This window comes from Eupeodes corollae, chromosome 2 (assembly GCF_945859685.1).
Source record: "Eupeodes corollae chromosome 2, idEupCoro1.1, whole genome shotgun sequence".
Taxonomy (NCBI): Eukaryota; Metazoa; Arthropoda; class Insecta; order Diptera; family Syrphidae; genus Eupeodes; species Eupeodes corollae.
The window spans coordinates 96,685,983-96,702,796 of NC_079148.1; the positions used below are offsets into that span (position 1 = coordinate 96,685,983).

The following is a 16,814-nucleotide window of genomic DNA, read 5'->3' on the forward strand; positions in this document are numbered from 1 at the left end:
ACAAAGAAATTATTTTAATTTAATAATTCTTGTGACTTTTACTTTTTTCTCACTTTATGCTGCGCTTATGGTCACAATAAACACAAACTTGGATTTTTCGAAATATTGTAAAATGGCAAACAAAAGAGAATGAAGGCTAAGTTTTTTTAAGATAGCCTCTACATCAAAACTGATAGATCGCTTAGAAGTGATAAAACGCTGAACACCAAAACATAAGGCATCGTACTGGTAGTGAATTCAAGTCTGTCCTTACATACATCAATAGCCGAGGAAAAAGTAAAATAATAGCCCAAGACAATGCTGGTCAGCTTAGTATACGGTTTTTGTTTATATATTAAAATCAAGAAATAACCAAGCTATCGATGTATTATTGACATTATCTATGATGGAATGGTTTCACAAAGAACTAGTTCCTCAATGATCGTCGCTACCTAGCGTTTCCCTATATAAGTCCGACATTACACCGTGCATGTATTTAATACGCAGTTCTTAGTTATATTGTCTTGAAGTGTCTACCCGCGCATTTCAAAATTATTTGTTTCTATTTCATTTGGTCTTCTTCGTTTCTCTTTCGTACATTAACGCAAGGCCATATCTGCCCCTGTAATACCATACTAAATAATTTTTTTTCCGTTTTGATGGAAAATCGCCCATGTATGCGGAAACTGAGATATCTCGGTTTGGCTCTATCGGTGCATTTAGTTTTTTAGCATGCGAAAATCGATGTGCCTGAGGCAAAGAGCTAAGATCCTCCACTGCTGTGTATTAGGAATCAAAGAGCCAAGCTGTTTTGTCTGTTTCCACAATCTTATCTGGCTATCATGTAAAACAAGCTAGTTTAATGCACTCCATACACAGTTCAACTTGTCTTTCAATTTAATGTCAATTTCATCAAATCAACTTGTGTGTGGGCTTGAATTTGATTTTTTTGAAGGTTGACGATTGAGTTGGAAAAAAATCAAAAGATTTTGAATTTGTTCAAGTTGATGTGAATGTTTTCAACTTAGTTGAGGTGTGTGTAGGCAAGTCATTTGATTTACTGTCAAACCAAAAGCATTCCATCTCTTTCTTAGCAAGAAATTAAATGAGATAAAAAAAAACAGAGACGTGAATAATCTCAATAGAATTATCTCTGTGGTCATGTCTGATGTCTCGTCTCTCTGGTTTCGGTGTGGTTTTGTATGAGAAAAAAATTATGATTTGACAGTTGAAGCAGGAGTCTTTCAACAACGTTTATGTGGCGAAGCATCAATTTAGTTGACAACTAAATTGAAAATAAAATTGAATAGTGTATGGAGTGCGTAATGTTTTGAAAGTAAATGATTTTTTGCATTTTTGTGTAATAAAATGGTGATTTTCAGAAGCTAAGCCATGTAGCCTCATAAGGTTGTTGCAAATACCTGTTAAATTATACAATCATATATATTCCATTTGTTTGCTTATCGGCTGCGGAAAAGGATGATTTTTTAAAATCAATTATAATACCTGTTTGGCAAATAAGTTTTCACAAGCATTCCCATAACCTGTTTTCTTTCTATTGGATTTCACGTTACCAAACATGTCAATTACCAAAAAGAGAAGCAAAACGATCAAACATGGCAAAATGTCAACGTCAAAATCTAGTACATTTGTTTAGTTTCATTTTTTAATTTGTTGTGTCAAATTTCGTTTTGAATTGAACTTGGGCGTGTCAAAAAATAAGATATGAAATCTTAAAAGTTTATTTTTTAAATCTATAAATTTAATTAAAAGTGCCTTATTCTTAAAATATAACTATGTCTTATTTATTCCTAATTTACTCTGTTCTATTTGTGTTCCCGTGCATTTATGGTTAGTCTATTTAAAAAAGAAAACAAGTTGTGACTAAAATGCTCGGAGGTCCCGATGCTTGTTTGGTATTGGGCGTAGCATCTCAAATAAAAAACAAAGTGAATCATATTTTAAGAAACAATGGAGTTTTAATGTTAAGAGAACATCATTAATTAAAGAATGTGTTTATTAATCTTAAATTCATCTCACTTTGATTTATTTAAAATTCTTTAATTGGAGCTCTTGATGCGTTTGGCTCAACAGGTGTCATGGCGTCATTGTTGCCCAAGAAGCACTATGTGCTTGGTTAACTTTCTCATCCATGTTTTTTTGTTGTTTTGAAAATTATGATTCTAAAACTAAAAAGATTCGCTTTAATTTAATGTCTTATGCTTACATTTTTCGTTGCAACAACATTCTCAATTGTAACTTCAAATAAGTATATCCTTGTGCACTCGTAGAGACCCAAGGCCTATTGACTTAAAACTCTACCATTTCTGTGAGTTAGTAATGTGAGGAATTGAGGGAACTGAAGTTTGTATGCCGAATCCGTTTTCACGACAAGAACTACTCTTGTAGGGTTTGTCAATTCCTCAAGAGTCAGAACCCGTGAAAAAACCCTAACCATAACCTGGGGCATGACAATCCTACATATTAACCCATCGAGTCTCAAACTCTGCGCCTGGTAAGATTACTTTGACCAGGTCAAGCCACGCTTAGAAATACCCAATTCCTATGTTCATGATATCCCTATTCAGCAGATCTGATGAAGGATTCAAAAGATCATCCCAATCAATTTTAAGAAGTTTATGATTACATTTTAAATCAGTTAATAATCAAAACCTGATTTCATAAGTTTGTTTTACAACTGTTTACATTTTATACTTGGAATTAATAAAATATGATCAATTAAGTAACGCATATTTTTTTTAAATTTATATTCAGCTCAATATTATGAAGAAAAGCCAAGTAACATGATATGGTGTACGAAGAGTCTGCAAGAACAATACAAGTGCACAAACCTCACAAAAGCCATCGAACGTGACCGAACGTTTTTCGACGATTTATTACTGAATGTAACATGCTTCCAGGCATACAGTGCCAAGGAGTGTATAGAGCATATTGACAGGGAACATGCCCACATAACAACTCTTGATGCTGGTGATATATTCATGGGTGGACGTTATCATTCTCTTATACCAATTATGCAGGAAAAGTTTGAAGGTGGTTTTACAAATTATTACTCCGTGGCTGTAATGAAAAAGAATGATGTACCAGAACTTACAAGCATTCGAGATCTACGTAATAAAAAGGCTTGTTTTCCATGGGTTGGCAGCTTAGCTGGTTGGATAATTCCAATTTATACGGTTTGTTGTACAAAATACATTTTAAATATTTTGTTAAAACAACATTTTTGTCTTAGCTACAACATGAAGGTGGAATGGAAGTTATTGATTGTAATAATCAAGTTAAAACAGCTGCAAACTACTTCAGTGATTCTTGTGCGGTTTATTCTTTGATTGATAAGTACAATCCGATTGGAGACAACTCTGACAGGTTTTTTTGAACAAATAATTTTACTAGTAAAGAAAAATGAAAACATTTAAAACTTTGTTTTTCAGGCTTTGCAATCTGTGTACTGGAAAAGTTCAAGAAGGAAGATGTACTTCGAATGATCCTTACTTTGGGTATCCTGGCGCGTTCCGATGCCTTCTTGAAGCTGGAAATGTGGCCTTCCTTAGACATACTACAGTGAAGGAGATGATAGAGAGTCCCGAATTTAGTAAAGTTTTTCTTTTAATTGTTTATTTGGTCATCTTTATAGTATTGTTTCTTTCTTACATAAATAGATACAGTATCAGCGGACCGTTTTGAATTATTGTGCAAAGACGGTCGTAGAGTGCCGATAACAGAGTACATGCAATGTAATTGGGGCTTAATTCCATCCGATGCCGTCGTCACATCCTCTGCTCGAACGCTTAAAGAGCGCGAAAAATACCAACACTTTTTAGAACGCATTGCACAGCTGTATTCAGAAGATCTTAGCCTAAACAATACAAATTCAAACGACCAAACAAATCAAAAATATCCTTATGCAGCAGCAGATCAGCAGCGCATAAACAAAAATAATTTTAACCAAGGAAGATATAACAATAGGAACAACAATGGAAACGATTATTCACGAAACACTTACAACCAATATGAAACCCAATATCGACGAAAAAGACAAATTGATTCGAGTTTCCGAACATCGACCGATAGTAGCTTTTTGCAGAATTCAAATCAGTCCGTTTTAATAGAATCATTTAAAATATTCGAATCTAAAAAACATGGAAAAGCAAATCTTTTGTTTCAGGTTAGATTTGTTTTAACCCCCGACTTTGTTGTCGTTGGAATTTGTGTTATTAAAGTTGTATTTTTTTGTATTTGTAGGATGTAACTAGATCGCTTGTGGCAGTGAAGGAGAACGAACAGTCATTTAGTAAATACTTATCTGGTGTTATGCATTATATTTACGGAATAAGGGAGTGTCCGATTGGTAGGATGACATTGTGCGTAACCTCCGATCCAGAATTGGAAAAGTGTTTGAAGATGAGGGTAAGTAAATAACTTGTTATAACTTTCGAATGGTTTAGGGTTTTAAACACAAGCCTTGGACCTTTTTTACATTTAGATAGCTTTAAAGTCTATAATAAATTCTTAAACGTTTTTTTTTTACAGACTGCTCTCAAAGCTCAAATACTAAAACCGGAATTACTTTGCTATAAAGCCCATTCCCATATTACGTGCATGCAATCCATACAAACAGGTCGGGCAGATGTAGCTGTTCTTGATGCCGGTGATGTTTATACAGCGGGTTTGAATTATGGATTGATACCTTTTATGTCGGAAGTGTACAATCTTGGAGAACCAGAGTATTATGTGGTGGCTGTGGGTAAAGAAGAAGATCCTGATACGGAATTGACGTACCTTAAGGGAAAAAATACTTGTCACACGGGGATCAATATGGCAGCAGGATGGACTTATCCAATGGCTTATTTCATATCAAACGGATGGATTAGACCTTATGGGTGTGATAGCATTCGGGCTGCTGCGGAATATTTTACGAAATCATGTTTACCTGGTGCAATAAGCAGTGAATACAACACTGGGGTTCCATACGATAGCATGTGCGATTTGTGTCATGGAACAAGCTACCGCTATTGTCGCAGAGATGCTTCCGAAGACTACTACGGGCACACTGGTGCTTTTAGGTGCTTAGTGGAGGGAGGTGGCCATGTTGCATTTATGAAACATACTACAGTAATGGAAAGCACAGGAGGGAAACGCAAGGAATGGTGGGCACGAAACACACTTAACGATGATTTCGAACTTCTTTGCGCAGATGGTATAACTTTAACTTTCACCTCGGGTTAATGATGTATCTAAATTTTTTTAATTTTATCCTTAGGTACTCGAGCTGAACTTAATGAGTATGAAAAGTGTAATCTGGGAAAAGTAAAGGCTAATGCCATTGTTGCTAGAGGAGGAGACGGCCTCAACGATACTGAACTCAACGCATTTATTAACCTATTTGCTTACGCACAACAATTGTATGGTCGCAAAGATGTGGATGCTTTTAGTTTTAGTATGTTCTCGTCACCAGCACCATATTACGATTTGATTTTCCAAGATGCGACGCGTCAGTTGCAAATAATCCATCCAGAAAAACGACGTTACGATATCTACTTAGGAGGCAATTATATGAGGGCGCGTCGAATAACTGATTGTTATGCAGGAGCCAGCCAAATGTCTATAAATATTTCTATTTATTTAATGATGCTGATAGCGAGCGTAAGTGCCTTTGTGGGACTCAATTGATATTTGAAAGTCATTTGAGTTATCTTATCATGTAATTAGTACAAGCGTAAAGAGAAATGTATTTTGAATATTATTCTTTTTTTTTAAGTCTATAACATTCCATTTTTTTGTTGGAATGTCAACATGCACATAGAATCTCTCGATAAGCATTCTAACTAAACTAGGTAATTAAATTAAGATTAAGATACAAGTTTTCTTTGTGAACTATCTTAAATGTAACTATCCGTCCATTTTAAATTTTTTCGCCAAATAAATAAATTTTATATTTTTTAACAAAATATTTACATGTTTGTTTTCTTTATAATATGAACTGATGCTTTGGGTTAACTTTTACAAAATTCTACGTTGAACGAAAAGTCGACGTTGTTTTAGGATTTAACAGTCCCAACACCAAACGTTAATCTAGGCATTCTTGCATTAAGAAATTTAAAACAAATCATTTTATCGAATCCGTAAACATGAAGTGCAGCACATAAGTGGAAATTGGCCTCACCCAAGTTGAAGTGGAGTGCGCAACTGGAAACATCTAGCTAAGTGAAAAGGTAGATGGAGAAGTTTGTTAAATGAAGCCCTAGTTTACACAAAACTTATCTTTCGTTCTAGATGCAAAATATACTACACATTTATCTAGGAATATTGTCAAAGTATTGAAAATTTAAAAACCAGTTGTTTCAAGGTGAATAAAAGATTTAAATTTATTCAAAAGCTTATCGTTTAACACTACAAAAATGCCAGATTTGATTGTATCGAATAATAAGAACGCCTGAAGTAATTTCAACACAATTTTTAATTTATGTATTTGGAAACCTGTTGTAATTAAATTTATGGATGACACAAAAGATTTTAAACATGGCATTTTCCAGTTTAACGTCTGGTTGACAATTTCGAATAAAAATTCTTCTGGATTCCAAAATTCTATAGGACGTTTTAACAGACGATCCCCCAGATGGTACAGAGAAAAACTAGAATATCTCAAGAAAAAACAATTATTACTACGAAAACATTTAAAAAAAATTACGAATGAGACATTGGGATCCAGTGGTATCCGATCTTTTGGCATTCGAAAATTTGGTATGTAAGCTTAAATTGTCAGGAGCGAAATAAGAAGAGAATGATATGCTTGATCAACTATTTCTATTTTGATCCATTGATAACCGCACTCCAAAACTTGGATGAAGACAAACTTACTTAATCAATGGCAAACAAAAATTAAAAGCTGAAAAAACTAAACTTAATAATCGACATCAAGAGGAAGTAATAACTTTTTCAAGTACAAAGCAGCAACAAAAACGAGAAGATTATCTTTAAATTGGATTCAGGGGCCAGTGAAATTGGTACTTTTTAAATTTTGAAAAGCCAAACAATCCAATCGAAACTAATGATGATAGGGACAATGAGTGAGCCTCACCAAACATCTTGACAATACAAGATGCACTTTGTGTTCCTGATTTACAAGATAATTTTATTTCAGTCGGTTAACTGACGAAGGCTAAATTCTGTGGCAAGAAGTCTTTAAGTTTGAAGAACCAGGAATTGATAGCAACAGATCATTGAAATGTAAATTTGTATGAGCTCGAAGTTGTCATAAAGAAGAGCAGCCACATGTGAAAAAGATCAATTCATGTTGTGGCATCGAAGTCTCGGACATATTGTTCACCAGGAATGTTAATTATACTCAAGAACAACATGATTCCACACTTCAACAAAAAATCCAAAATTGCTTTTTGTGACGTGTGTATTGAGAGAAAACAAGTACGAAATCGCTTCAATGGAACACTCAATAGAGCTACACAATACCTGGAAAGGATACATTTAGATGTCTGTGACAATGGTATTGCAATTGACGGTTTTAGGTACTTTGTTTCCTTCATCGATGACTTCTGTAATTTTGCGATGATTTTCCCGATTAAGAAGAATTCTGATGTATTTTCGAAATTCAAAGAGTATGAAGATTTGACCACTGCTATACGTGAAAATTCGATTTAAAACCTAACAATAGACCAAGGGCGAGAACACCTATCACGAGAAGAAATTTCCTGGTGCAAATAAAAAGGTATTCAAAGCGAAACAAGAATTGCTTATTCTCCTCAGTAAAATGGTGTCGCTGAAAGATTTAATATAACACAAATGGGAAAAGTCTCATTTGGAAACCAATGAGCCTTTTATTACAATAAAAATATGGGAATAGGACGTTCAAATGTTCTCATCGTTGGACTAAAACAAAGCCGTAAGTCAATATATTCAGAAAAGGATATAGATTTTCTAATATTAAATGTATTTAATCAGCTCAAGGGATTTAAAGAATTCGAAATGAAATCTTTTTAAATTTTCAAACAGAGCGTAGAGATTTAAACAAACAAAAATATCTTTCCGTTACCAAACATCACGTAACATACCCTTTAAACAAGATTTCCATCTTTTCCGCATTGGAGCAAGACAGATCTATTTTATGTGCAGCACATTTATGAAATTAAAAAAAAAAAACATAAAAACCGGCTGTCCTCAAATAGAGAACAAAATGAAATGTCAAAAATAGGTTAGGCGCTTCTGGCTTTTGTGTTCTGGTTCTCGTTTGTCGTTTCTCGCTCCTGCTCTAATAGATACAAATTATACTTCTTCAAATATATAAAAATTATAAATTAGTTAATCGTCGTTCGATTGTAGCTGTAGGCACTTGAGTTGAGGGTGGCTGTCGTGAATCATCAACTGTTTCCTTTCTTAGTACCTAGTGGATAAGATATTCAGTTTTTCCAGGGTGTTTCTGTGCATTTCCTGACAAAATAACACTTAATTAAAGTCATTTTCATCAAATAGTGATTTTTTTTCCATTCTCCAACCAAGATGTCGATTAATTTACGTACGATTTATGCATTTGCTCGGGAAATGTATCCGAAGAACAGCACCGAGAAAATACAGTACGGAACTGCTGGATTTCGTGGAAAGTATGTGAGAGAGTAGTGCATTTATTTTTAGAACTGGTGCAGTTATATTTATAAAATTAATAATCCTGTGTCCCATTCAAATTCAAAAAGTTCTACCTGAGTACCATTTTTGATGAAATTGAAACGTCATCATGGAATAAAAACTTAAACGTGGGTGCATTGAATATTAATATCGCATTCACCTTGAGCAGGTTCCTTGTTCGGAATATAGATAAGTTGGGCTTAAGAACAAGAACAAACAACCTGGCAGTATATTTCAGATATCGGAGTTCTATGACATTAGGCAATTTAAAAAATGTATCGCATGATAGATAAAGATTTATAAAGAAGCCAGAAGACAACCGATACCGTTCCGAATTGATATCCATTCATTTAATTTGTATTTTTATTTTTGAGGAAAGAAAAGGAGTGAATAATAAAGTGAAAGTGTGATAAGACGTGGTGATTGTAAAGAGCGAGAGAAAAAATATAATGAAAATTCAAATGAGAACAGTCTGGTTCACAAGACAAGAATAACTTGTTTCTTTTTAAAACATTTTTACTTGGCAATTAACATTTGATCATTATTTAAAAACTTGTTGATAGTTTTTGTTGGTGGTTCTAAGCAAAAAGGTTTTAAGCAAAAAGGTATTCTTTCTGCCTAAATTCCGTGCACAATGTACAAATTTTGATTTTTGAAAATTATGTTTTATTAATTGTTAAAATTGATTCTATACATACTTAAAATATGGTTCCTATTTTTTGTAGGCAAAAAAAACATTACTTCGATTTTTTCAAAATTTTAAAAGACGTCAAAAACGCTATTATAATTATATAGTAAAAAATCAAGCACTCAATTTTTTGAAAGTCCTTTTTTGCATTTTTCAATGTTATTATCTATAAACAATATTTACACACGCACGCACAAACTCTCTAAAAATATTTGAATTAGATTCTAGGGATTTTAAACCTCGAGAAATGTTAAAATTTTCAATTCCACCGATTACAATAAAATTTCCGTGAGTCCATGTGTCAATACTAAACAAAATTTAATTATTAATTATTAGAATTAAATCCTAAATATCAAACTATTAGTTTTTCAATAAAAATGTATTCTTGGTTTTGCGATACAAGAATACATTTTACGACATAAGTTAAATTATTCTTGTCCATTGAATTATTTTTTTTACTTAGGATTACTTAGAAAGTTCCTTTGGATAGCTTAATTATTATGTAAGAAAACTAACAAGCACAAAAAGAAAGCCAATATACAAAACAAGCTAGCAATTTAGTTGTTTGGTTGTTAACTAGGAATGTTTTTAATAGATTATGTAAATATATAGAATGTCCTATAATGAAACACATCACATATACATATATTTATTACAAGAGTACCAATTAGTAATACAAATTTCTTTTTCAGGGCTGAATACCTAGATAGCGTTATGTTTAGGATGGGAGTCTTGGCGACATTGAGATCACGTTTAAGAAACGGTGCAGTCATTGGTGTAATGATAACTGCCTCTCACAATCCTGAACCTGACAATGGGGTCAAGTTGATCGATCCCAAAGGAGAAATGCTTGAAGAGAGTTGGGAGAAGATAGCAACTGATCTGGTCAATGTTAGTGATCAAGAACTTGAAGTTGAGGTGGGAAAGATTATTAAAGAAAATAACATCGATGTTGGATCTTCTTCGCATGTGTATGTCGGTATGGATAATCGCTATCATAGTCCAAGGCTATTAAAGGCAGTAGCTGATGGAGTTATAGCCGTTAAGGGAAACGTGAAAGAGTTTGGCATCGTAACAACACCAATGATGCATTATTTTGTTGTTGGTGCAAACACAAAATGTGCCTATGGGTTACCAACCGAAGAAGGTTACTATACCAAGCTTATCAAAGCATTTGAAACTGTACGAGGTGATAAACTAGAAAACTTGAACTACAAAAATAGGCTCTTGTTTGATGGCGCCAACGGTGTGGGAGCCAGAAAAATGTTACAATTTTTGAAACGAATGAAGAATTCTCTAAATGTTGAAGTTTTTAATAGTGGTAATGGGAAAATTAACCACGAATGTGGTGCTGATCACGTTAAAGTCAAGCAGTGTTGCCCGATAGGCATGCCCACTGATGAGCCAAATGTAAGATGTGTGAGTGTTGATGGTGATGCTGATCGTATAGTTTATTTCTTTACCGACGAAGAAGGTGAGTTCCACCTTCTGGATGGAGACAGGATTGCGACTCTTATAGCCGATTACCTAATAAACTCGGTCAAGAAGTGCGGATTGGAACTATCTATGGGGCTTGTTCAAACAGCCTATGCCAACGGTGCTTCTACTGATTACATTAAGAACGACCTTAAAGTACCAGTTGCTTGTGTGCCAACTGGTGTGAAACATTTACATCACAAGGCACTTGATTACGATATAGGTGTTTATTTTGAAGCAAATGGACATGGTACAATAGTCTTCAGTGAAAAGGCTAAAACAACAATTAAAAAGGCTGCTGCCGAGAACAATGACAACGAAAATGCAAAAATATTACTCAATGTTATAGATCTCATAAATGAAACTGTTGGCGATGCTATTTCGGATATGTTGTTGGTTGAGACAATCCTTCATGCTAAGGGTTGGGATGTCAAAGACTGGCTTCGTACCTATTCAGACCTTCCCAATTTACAACTCAAGGTTAAAGTTCAAGATCGCAATGTCATCACAACAACAGATGCCGAAAGAGTTTGTGTTACCCCTGTTGGTTTGCAAGATGAAATAGACAAAGTTGTTGCTAACTACAAAAGAGGACGCGCATTTGTTCGGCCTTCAGGAACGGAAGATATTATCCGAGTGTATGCAGAGGCATCTACAAAAGAGGTTAGTCTAAATTGATCACATTGCTCTATTTAGTCTAAAAATTATGAATGGTTTCTTTTGTTTTTATTTTAGGACGTTGATAATCTAGCATACCAAGTAAGCGGGCTTGTTTATAAAATGGCTGGTGGTATAGGCCCTGAACCTTTAGAACCTGCTGTTAAAATCAATTCTCACATCTAAGTGTTTGCCAAGTTTGCTTTATTGATTTTGCAGTCTTCGAATATAAGTAATTAATGTTTAAAATCACATAGAGAATTTATTTTATACCATATTTATATTTGTGTAGTGTCTAGATAGGTATAAAGCACGTTTACTTATTTGCTACATTCCACTGCCGTTTTTTTTAAAATGTTTGAAGTGTAGCTATTGCTGTTGAAATAATAAAATACATATATATATCAGAAAATATTAAATCGAAGTCAACCAAAATCGTTAAGAAGAAATTATTTTTTTTGTTTATTACGTGCCTTATCCCATCTCTTTTAAAATAGAAATCTAATAAAAACATTACTCTTTTTTTAAACTCAAGTATCTATGATTTAATGGCATTTTTTTACAGTTTTAAAATGTAAAGGAATTATTTTACGGATGTAAAGGTAAATGGTAATTATTTCACTAAACTTGTAAAAATGGATTTTCTAGGAAATGGACTTCAATGACTGAGTTTTTGTAGTGTTGCATTGGTTATAAACTCAATTTTTTTATTACAATTTTGTACTCAGTTTAAGTAAATTTTTTAAACTTAAATGGAAGTCAAAATTTCAAAACTATATTTTAATCAAAAATCTTCTCTAATCATGCAACTTCCACACTCCTAAACTCCGCTTGGAAATACTGTTAACTGTTTTCTTCTTTAGATTGCTTTAATAACCGTTAAAACCCTTTTAAATTATAGACAGAGTGCGCAGTACAAAAGAAAGGTTAAGCTTGAGAAGAAGCGATGGTAGTCATCGCTTTTGAATACCTGAATGCGATGAGAGGGAAAACCGAGTATGGTTAAGCATTCCACTGTCACGTAGTACTATTTAAAAATGAATCATAGTACTTGATTAATAAATAAAACGTCCTAATTTCACATGTATTATTCTTTTTCGTTTGAATTTTTCGTATCACTAAAACTAAACTAAGCTTAATTAAAAAGAGATTTTTTCAAAAAGAGGGTGTAACCATAGAGAAATATATTTACCAAGAGAACCGACCGCTACCCGTCTTGCCTGAAACACCCTAAAAATTTATTTTATATATTTCTCTATGGGTGTAACCAAGTCTTAGGCTATTTTCCCATGAATTTATTCTGCCTTTTCTCTCATGCTATAATAAATATAATAGAAAATCGTTTTATTCATTTTTGTATACTGAAATTATATATATTATGTAGGTACCCTGAGAGGCCGGTTATAGCTATCAGTAAATATGAAACAAGTGGAATCTGAAATGTTTTACTGATAAGCATTTATAGCAATCAGTAAATTTACGTCAGTAAATTAAATGTCACTTTGAAGTTTCTATTTGAAGATTTGTTTTTTACTGTTACTTTCATTAATTATGTGATCGGAACAGTAAAAAATTGGAACACGAACAGTAAAACAAAATGGATTTTTTGTCTTTTGGCAGTCAGCTGTTCAGTAAAATGAAATTTCATCATTAAAAAAATCAAAATGGATTCATAAATTCAATAAAACTTAAAATGCATTGTTTATTTTTGAAAAAAAAAAAAAAAATAATTGAATATATGTTGCATCTTTTTGTATCAATCTTTTTCTAGAAATAAATCGGCCCATGAAAGAAACTTAAATATAAAAATTACATACATTTAAATATGCCGTTTTTATTTTCAACAGAAGGGTTTTAAACTTACCTTCTTTTTTAAATATGGTGCCACTGCAGTAAATTACATAAGTACAAACAAAAGTTATAATTGGCACATACAAAAATGAGCTTACGCAAAAATATGCATGGAACAAATCTGTACATTGTTTTGGAGAAAGTAAGATTCTGTACTCTTATTTCAGACCCATTTCATAGAGTTCAGCTTCAAGCGCTTTTATTGAAAATGATTGTATTTGATTTCAATGAAACATCTGCTTTGTTGAGAAAGAAAACATGCATGTATTGGAAACGCTCAAATATAAATAAAATAAATTAGGTGGCGCAACAGCTTCTAGGGAATAAGGGTCTAATGACTTTAAGCACTTACCATCACTCCACAAGTACAACAAGTTCAAATATGATATCCGGAAAACAAACGCTCGGGTGCTTTGGGGCTCCGCTTGATTATTTTTAGTCTCTTAATTACAATGTGCGGAAATTAAAAACGTGCTGCGATATCTCTTTTTAAATTCAACTCCTCCTTTCTAATTGACCGCACTGTATTTATAAAAATGATGATCCAAATTTGCTCGGAGCAAATGGCTTAATCGTGGATGGTGAAACTAAGTCGCGTGAAACTTAAAGTTGTATCTGCTCAATTACTTTTATTACCAGCAACTCTGAGCAACTTCTTTCATAAAAAAGATGAAAAGTAATTTAATTTTACTTAACGAAGCTCATAAAAATCTAAAAAAGCCTTTCCAAAATTGACCTTTTCATTTGATTTGTTTCCTTCAAATTAAGAAGCATAAAAATGTGTTAAATTATTAATTGTTCTTTCATGCACTAAAGGAAATATTTGTTGAGAAAATTCAACTCAAAATATTAAAATAAAACACTCATAAATTATGTATTTAGTTGCAGAGAACTTAAAATTGCCTTAAGTTGCGCCCTTAAGGTATTGGCAACAAAGTTGTTGATTGAGTGCCAACATGTATTATGTAAACGAAGTTCCCAATTTACATCTACCATTGAAAGCGATTAGCAATTTCATAGCTTCAAGGTGAGATTAATGTTGAATCAATATGTGTTTCTTCGAAACACAAATAGAAAATATACCCATCTATTTATCTTCAAAAATCATACTTTTGTATTGTTGTCGCTGAACAAAAATCTATAAAATAGATACATACCTTAATAGCAAAAATTTGTATCTATTTTTTGAACACACTCGCAAACATTGACGTAGACCAAAGCGCATAATATTCGAACTCACCCGAGCCTATCATCTTCATCGGCCATCAGCCCATTGTCAAAAGAAACGAAAAATTTAGTGGAATTTTCTACACGGCCTTTGTTGTTCATAGTTACTTTATTCTGCTGGTACTGATTTTTTAAAACACAATTTCAAGAATTCCGCTACGAATCGGTAAAGGCAATTGAACTGCAAATTCTTATCAATTTACAAAACTTATCGCTATTTAAATAAGAAAGAAATTGCATTTTTTGTGGATTGCAAATAAAAATTGGAAGAAAAACCCAAAAAAAAAGAAAATGAAATCATCTAAAAGTTTTTTGATATGCTTGTTAGCTGGACTCTTCATTTCTGCGAATTGTGCAGGTATGACGTTGCAGGGTTTATTTCAATTCCAATGCATTGCATTTGCGCGTGCATAATATCTAATTACTTTTTCTTTATCCAAAGCTCTAGAATCGGAAAACAAGACCACTGACAAGCCAGCCGATGTTGCTTTGACTACGACTTTATCCATAACCGAAAGCGACTTAAATGAATCAACAACTGTTCCTTCAGTAACTAACGTAACAACGGATCCGACCCCGGACAATACAACGGTCCCTCCAGAAACTACAACTTCATCGTCGACATCATCGACTACGACTCCTGCAACTACCACATCATCTACTACGACTCCTGCAACTACCACATCAACTACTACTTCTTCTACCACAAGCACCACCAGCACCACTCCAGCACCAAATTCAACCACGACTACCACTCCTGTTCCATCACCCACCACCACCACCGAAATTCCATCCACAACAGCTGCTCCTCCAGTTCCTTGCCATCATTTCAATGGAACCTCGTTCATCGGTGGCATTGTCCTGACCCTGGGTCTCCTAGCCATAAGCCTTGTCGCATATAAATTCTATAAGGCTCGAAACGAGCGCAACTACCACACTTTGTGAGAAGCTAATTCTGGTTTGTGTAGATAACCCCAAAAAGAAAAAGAAGAAGAGGGATGTTTAAAACATTCACTAATTTGTGAGACTGTTGGTTAGATGTAAAGGGCTCGTAATATATCTACATTTATAACAAACAAACTCGAAACTACACTGTTTCTCTATCTTATTATTTCTACCATAAATGCTTTTATTTCGTTCAACCAATATGTAAATTTAAGTTTTTCCTTCCAAAGCCTTTATGATTGTGGTTAAAATGTATTTAACCGCTATTTATCCAATAAAATGTATTGCTCGTGATTATATTCTCTTGATTAACGTAAATGTTGGTAATAAGCATAAATTTGATAATCTGCTTATATGAGTCTCAGCACAGTGCCGGAAATTATTGAAAATCCCCATCAGCAACTAGAAGAAAATCCTTATCTTGTTTAGCCAGAAAATTCAAATTTTTTTTCTCCATTGAGATTAAATGAGAATTATCTTAAAAATGAGTAATACAACAATGTTAAGCTAAAAATATATATATTTTTTTAAATTTCACTATCAAGCATTTTGTTTAAATTGTTCTTACTAATTATTGTATTGATTTGTTTATATTTTTAACTTTTGAACTAAACCTATGTTGGATTAAAAATAAATAAATTTGAGTCAGAACTGTGTGTATAAACAAATGTAGTTTTTTTTTTGTGGTCGATTTATTCGGCTATCAGTAAATCCGATTAAGGGTCAATTAGGTGTATACGATAAGTTTATTTAAAAAATTGATTTAACAGCTTATGAATAATTTTGGGAAATGTGATTAAATAGAGATTTGTTTGAATGTAATGGTGGATTTAAATGTATTCAAGATTTTAAATAAAACAACTAAATAAAAGCTGGATTTAACTGCAATATTAATTTCGTGTATGTCAATGGTTTTTTAGGTAAATCTGATTCTATTTAAAATGTTATTGTGAATGTGATGTACTAAAAACAAACATTATTTTTTTATTTTTATTCGGACAAATAATTCAACTATTAAATTGTCATAAATTGTGAATCAAAGGTTCATAAATCACGGTTCCCCACATTAACATAACAATTTATAGGTGCTCAGTTCATTAGATCTACGATTTTGTTAGATTTAAGTATGGCTGAGTTCAAAAAGGCAATTTGTTGCACAAGCCATGTCGACAAAATTCATGAAATGCGTTTATGAACAGAAAAAGTACTGGGGCCCTACTATGTACTGCAAGAATGCGGCAGATATACAATATCAAAAAGCAGTTCATAAATGTCATCAAATTAGGCGCCTGTAAAAAAGTATGACAGAAATAATTAAGTTTTATCTTTGAGTTAC

The 16,814-nt window shown here is 33.1% G+C and overlaps 3 protein-coding genes across 3 annotated transcripts; all 3 read left to right on the forward strand.

The window, feature by feature from the left end:
* Positions 1-1,658: 1,658 nt before the first annotated feature.
* Positions 1,659-5,954, forward strand: LOC129946350 (melanotransferrin). The gene is made up of 8 exons (XM_056056497.1): positions 1,659-1,830; positions 2,755-3,176; positions 3,233-3,366; positions 3,432-3,592; positions 3,660-4,165; positions 4,243-4,407; positions 4,531-5,197; positions 5,261-5,954. The coding sequence occupies exons 1-8, from the start codon at positions 1,776-1,778 to the stop codon at positions 5,668-5,670; spliced, it is 2,520 nt and encodes an 839-aa protein (XP_055912472.1). The 5' UTR covers positions 1,659-1,775; the 3' UTR covers positions 5,671-5,954.
* A 2,258-nt stretch (positions 5,955-8,212) lies between these two features.
* Positions 8,213-11,989, forward strand: LOC129946536 (phosphoacetylglucosamine mutase). Its single transcript, XM_056056757.1, has 3 exons — positions 8,213-8,612; positions 10,015-11,461; positions 11,534-11,989. Exons 1-3 carry the CDS (start codon positions 8,512-8,514, stop codon positions 11,639-11,641), a joined length of 1,656 nt encoding a protein of 551 aa, XP_055912732.1. The 5' UTR covers positions 8,213-8,511; the 3' UTR covers positions 11,642-11,989.
* Positions 11,990-14,661: 2,672 nt separating this feature from the next.
* Positions 14,662-16,372, forward strand: LOC129946353 (uncharacterized). Its single transcript, XM_056056500.1, has 2 exons — positions 14,662-14,891; positions 14,976-16,372. The coding sequence occupies exons 1-2, from the start codon at positions 14,825-14,827 to the stop codon at positions 15,476-15,478; spliced, it is 570 nt and encodes a 189-aa protein (XP_055912475.1). The 5' UTR covers positions 14,662-14,824; the 3' UTR covers positions 15,479-16,372.
* Positions 16,373-16,814: the final 442 nt, after the last annotated feature.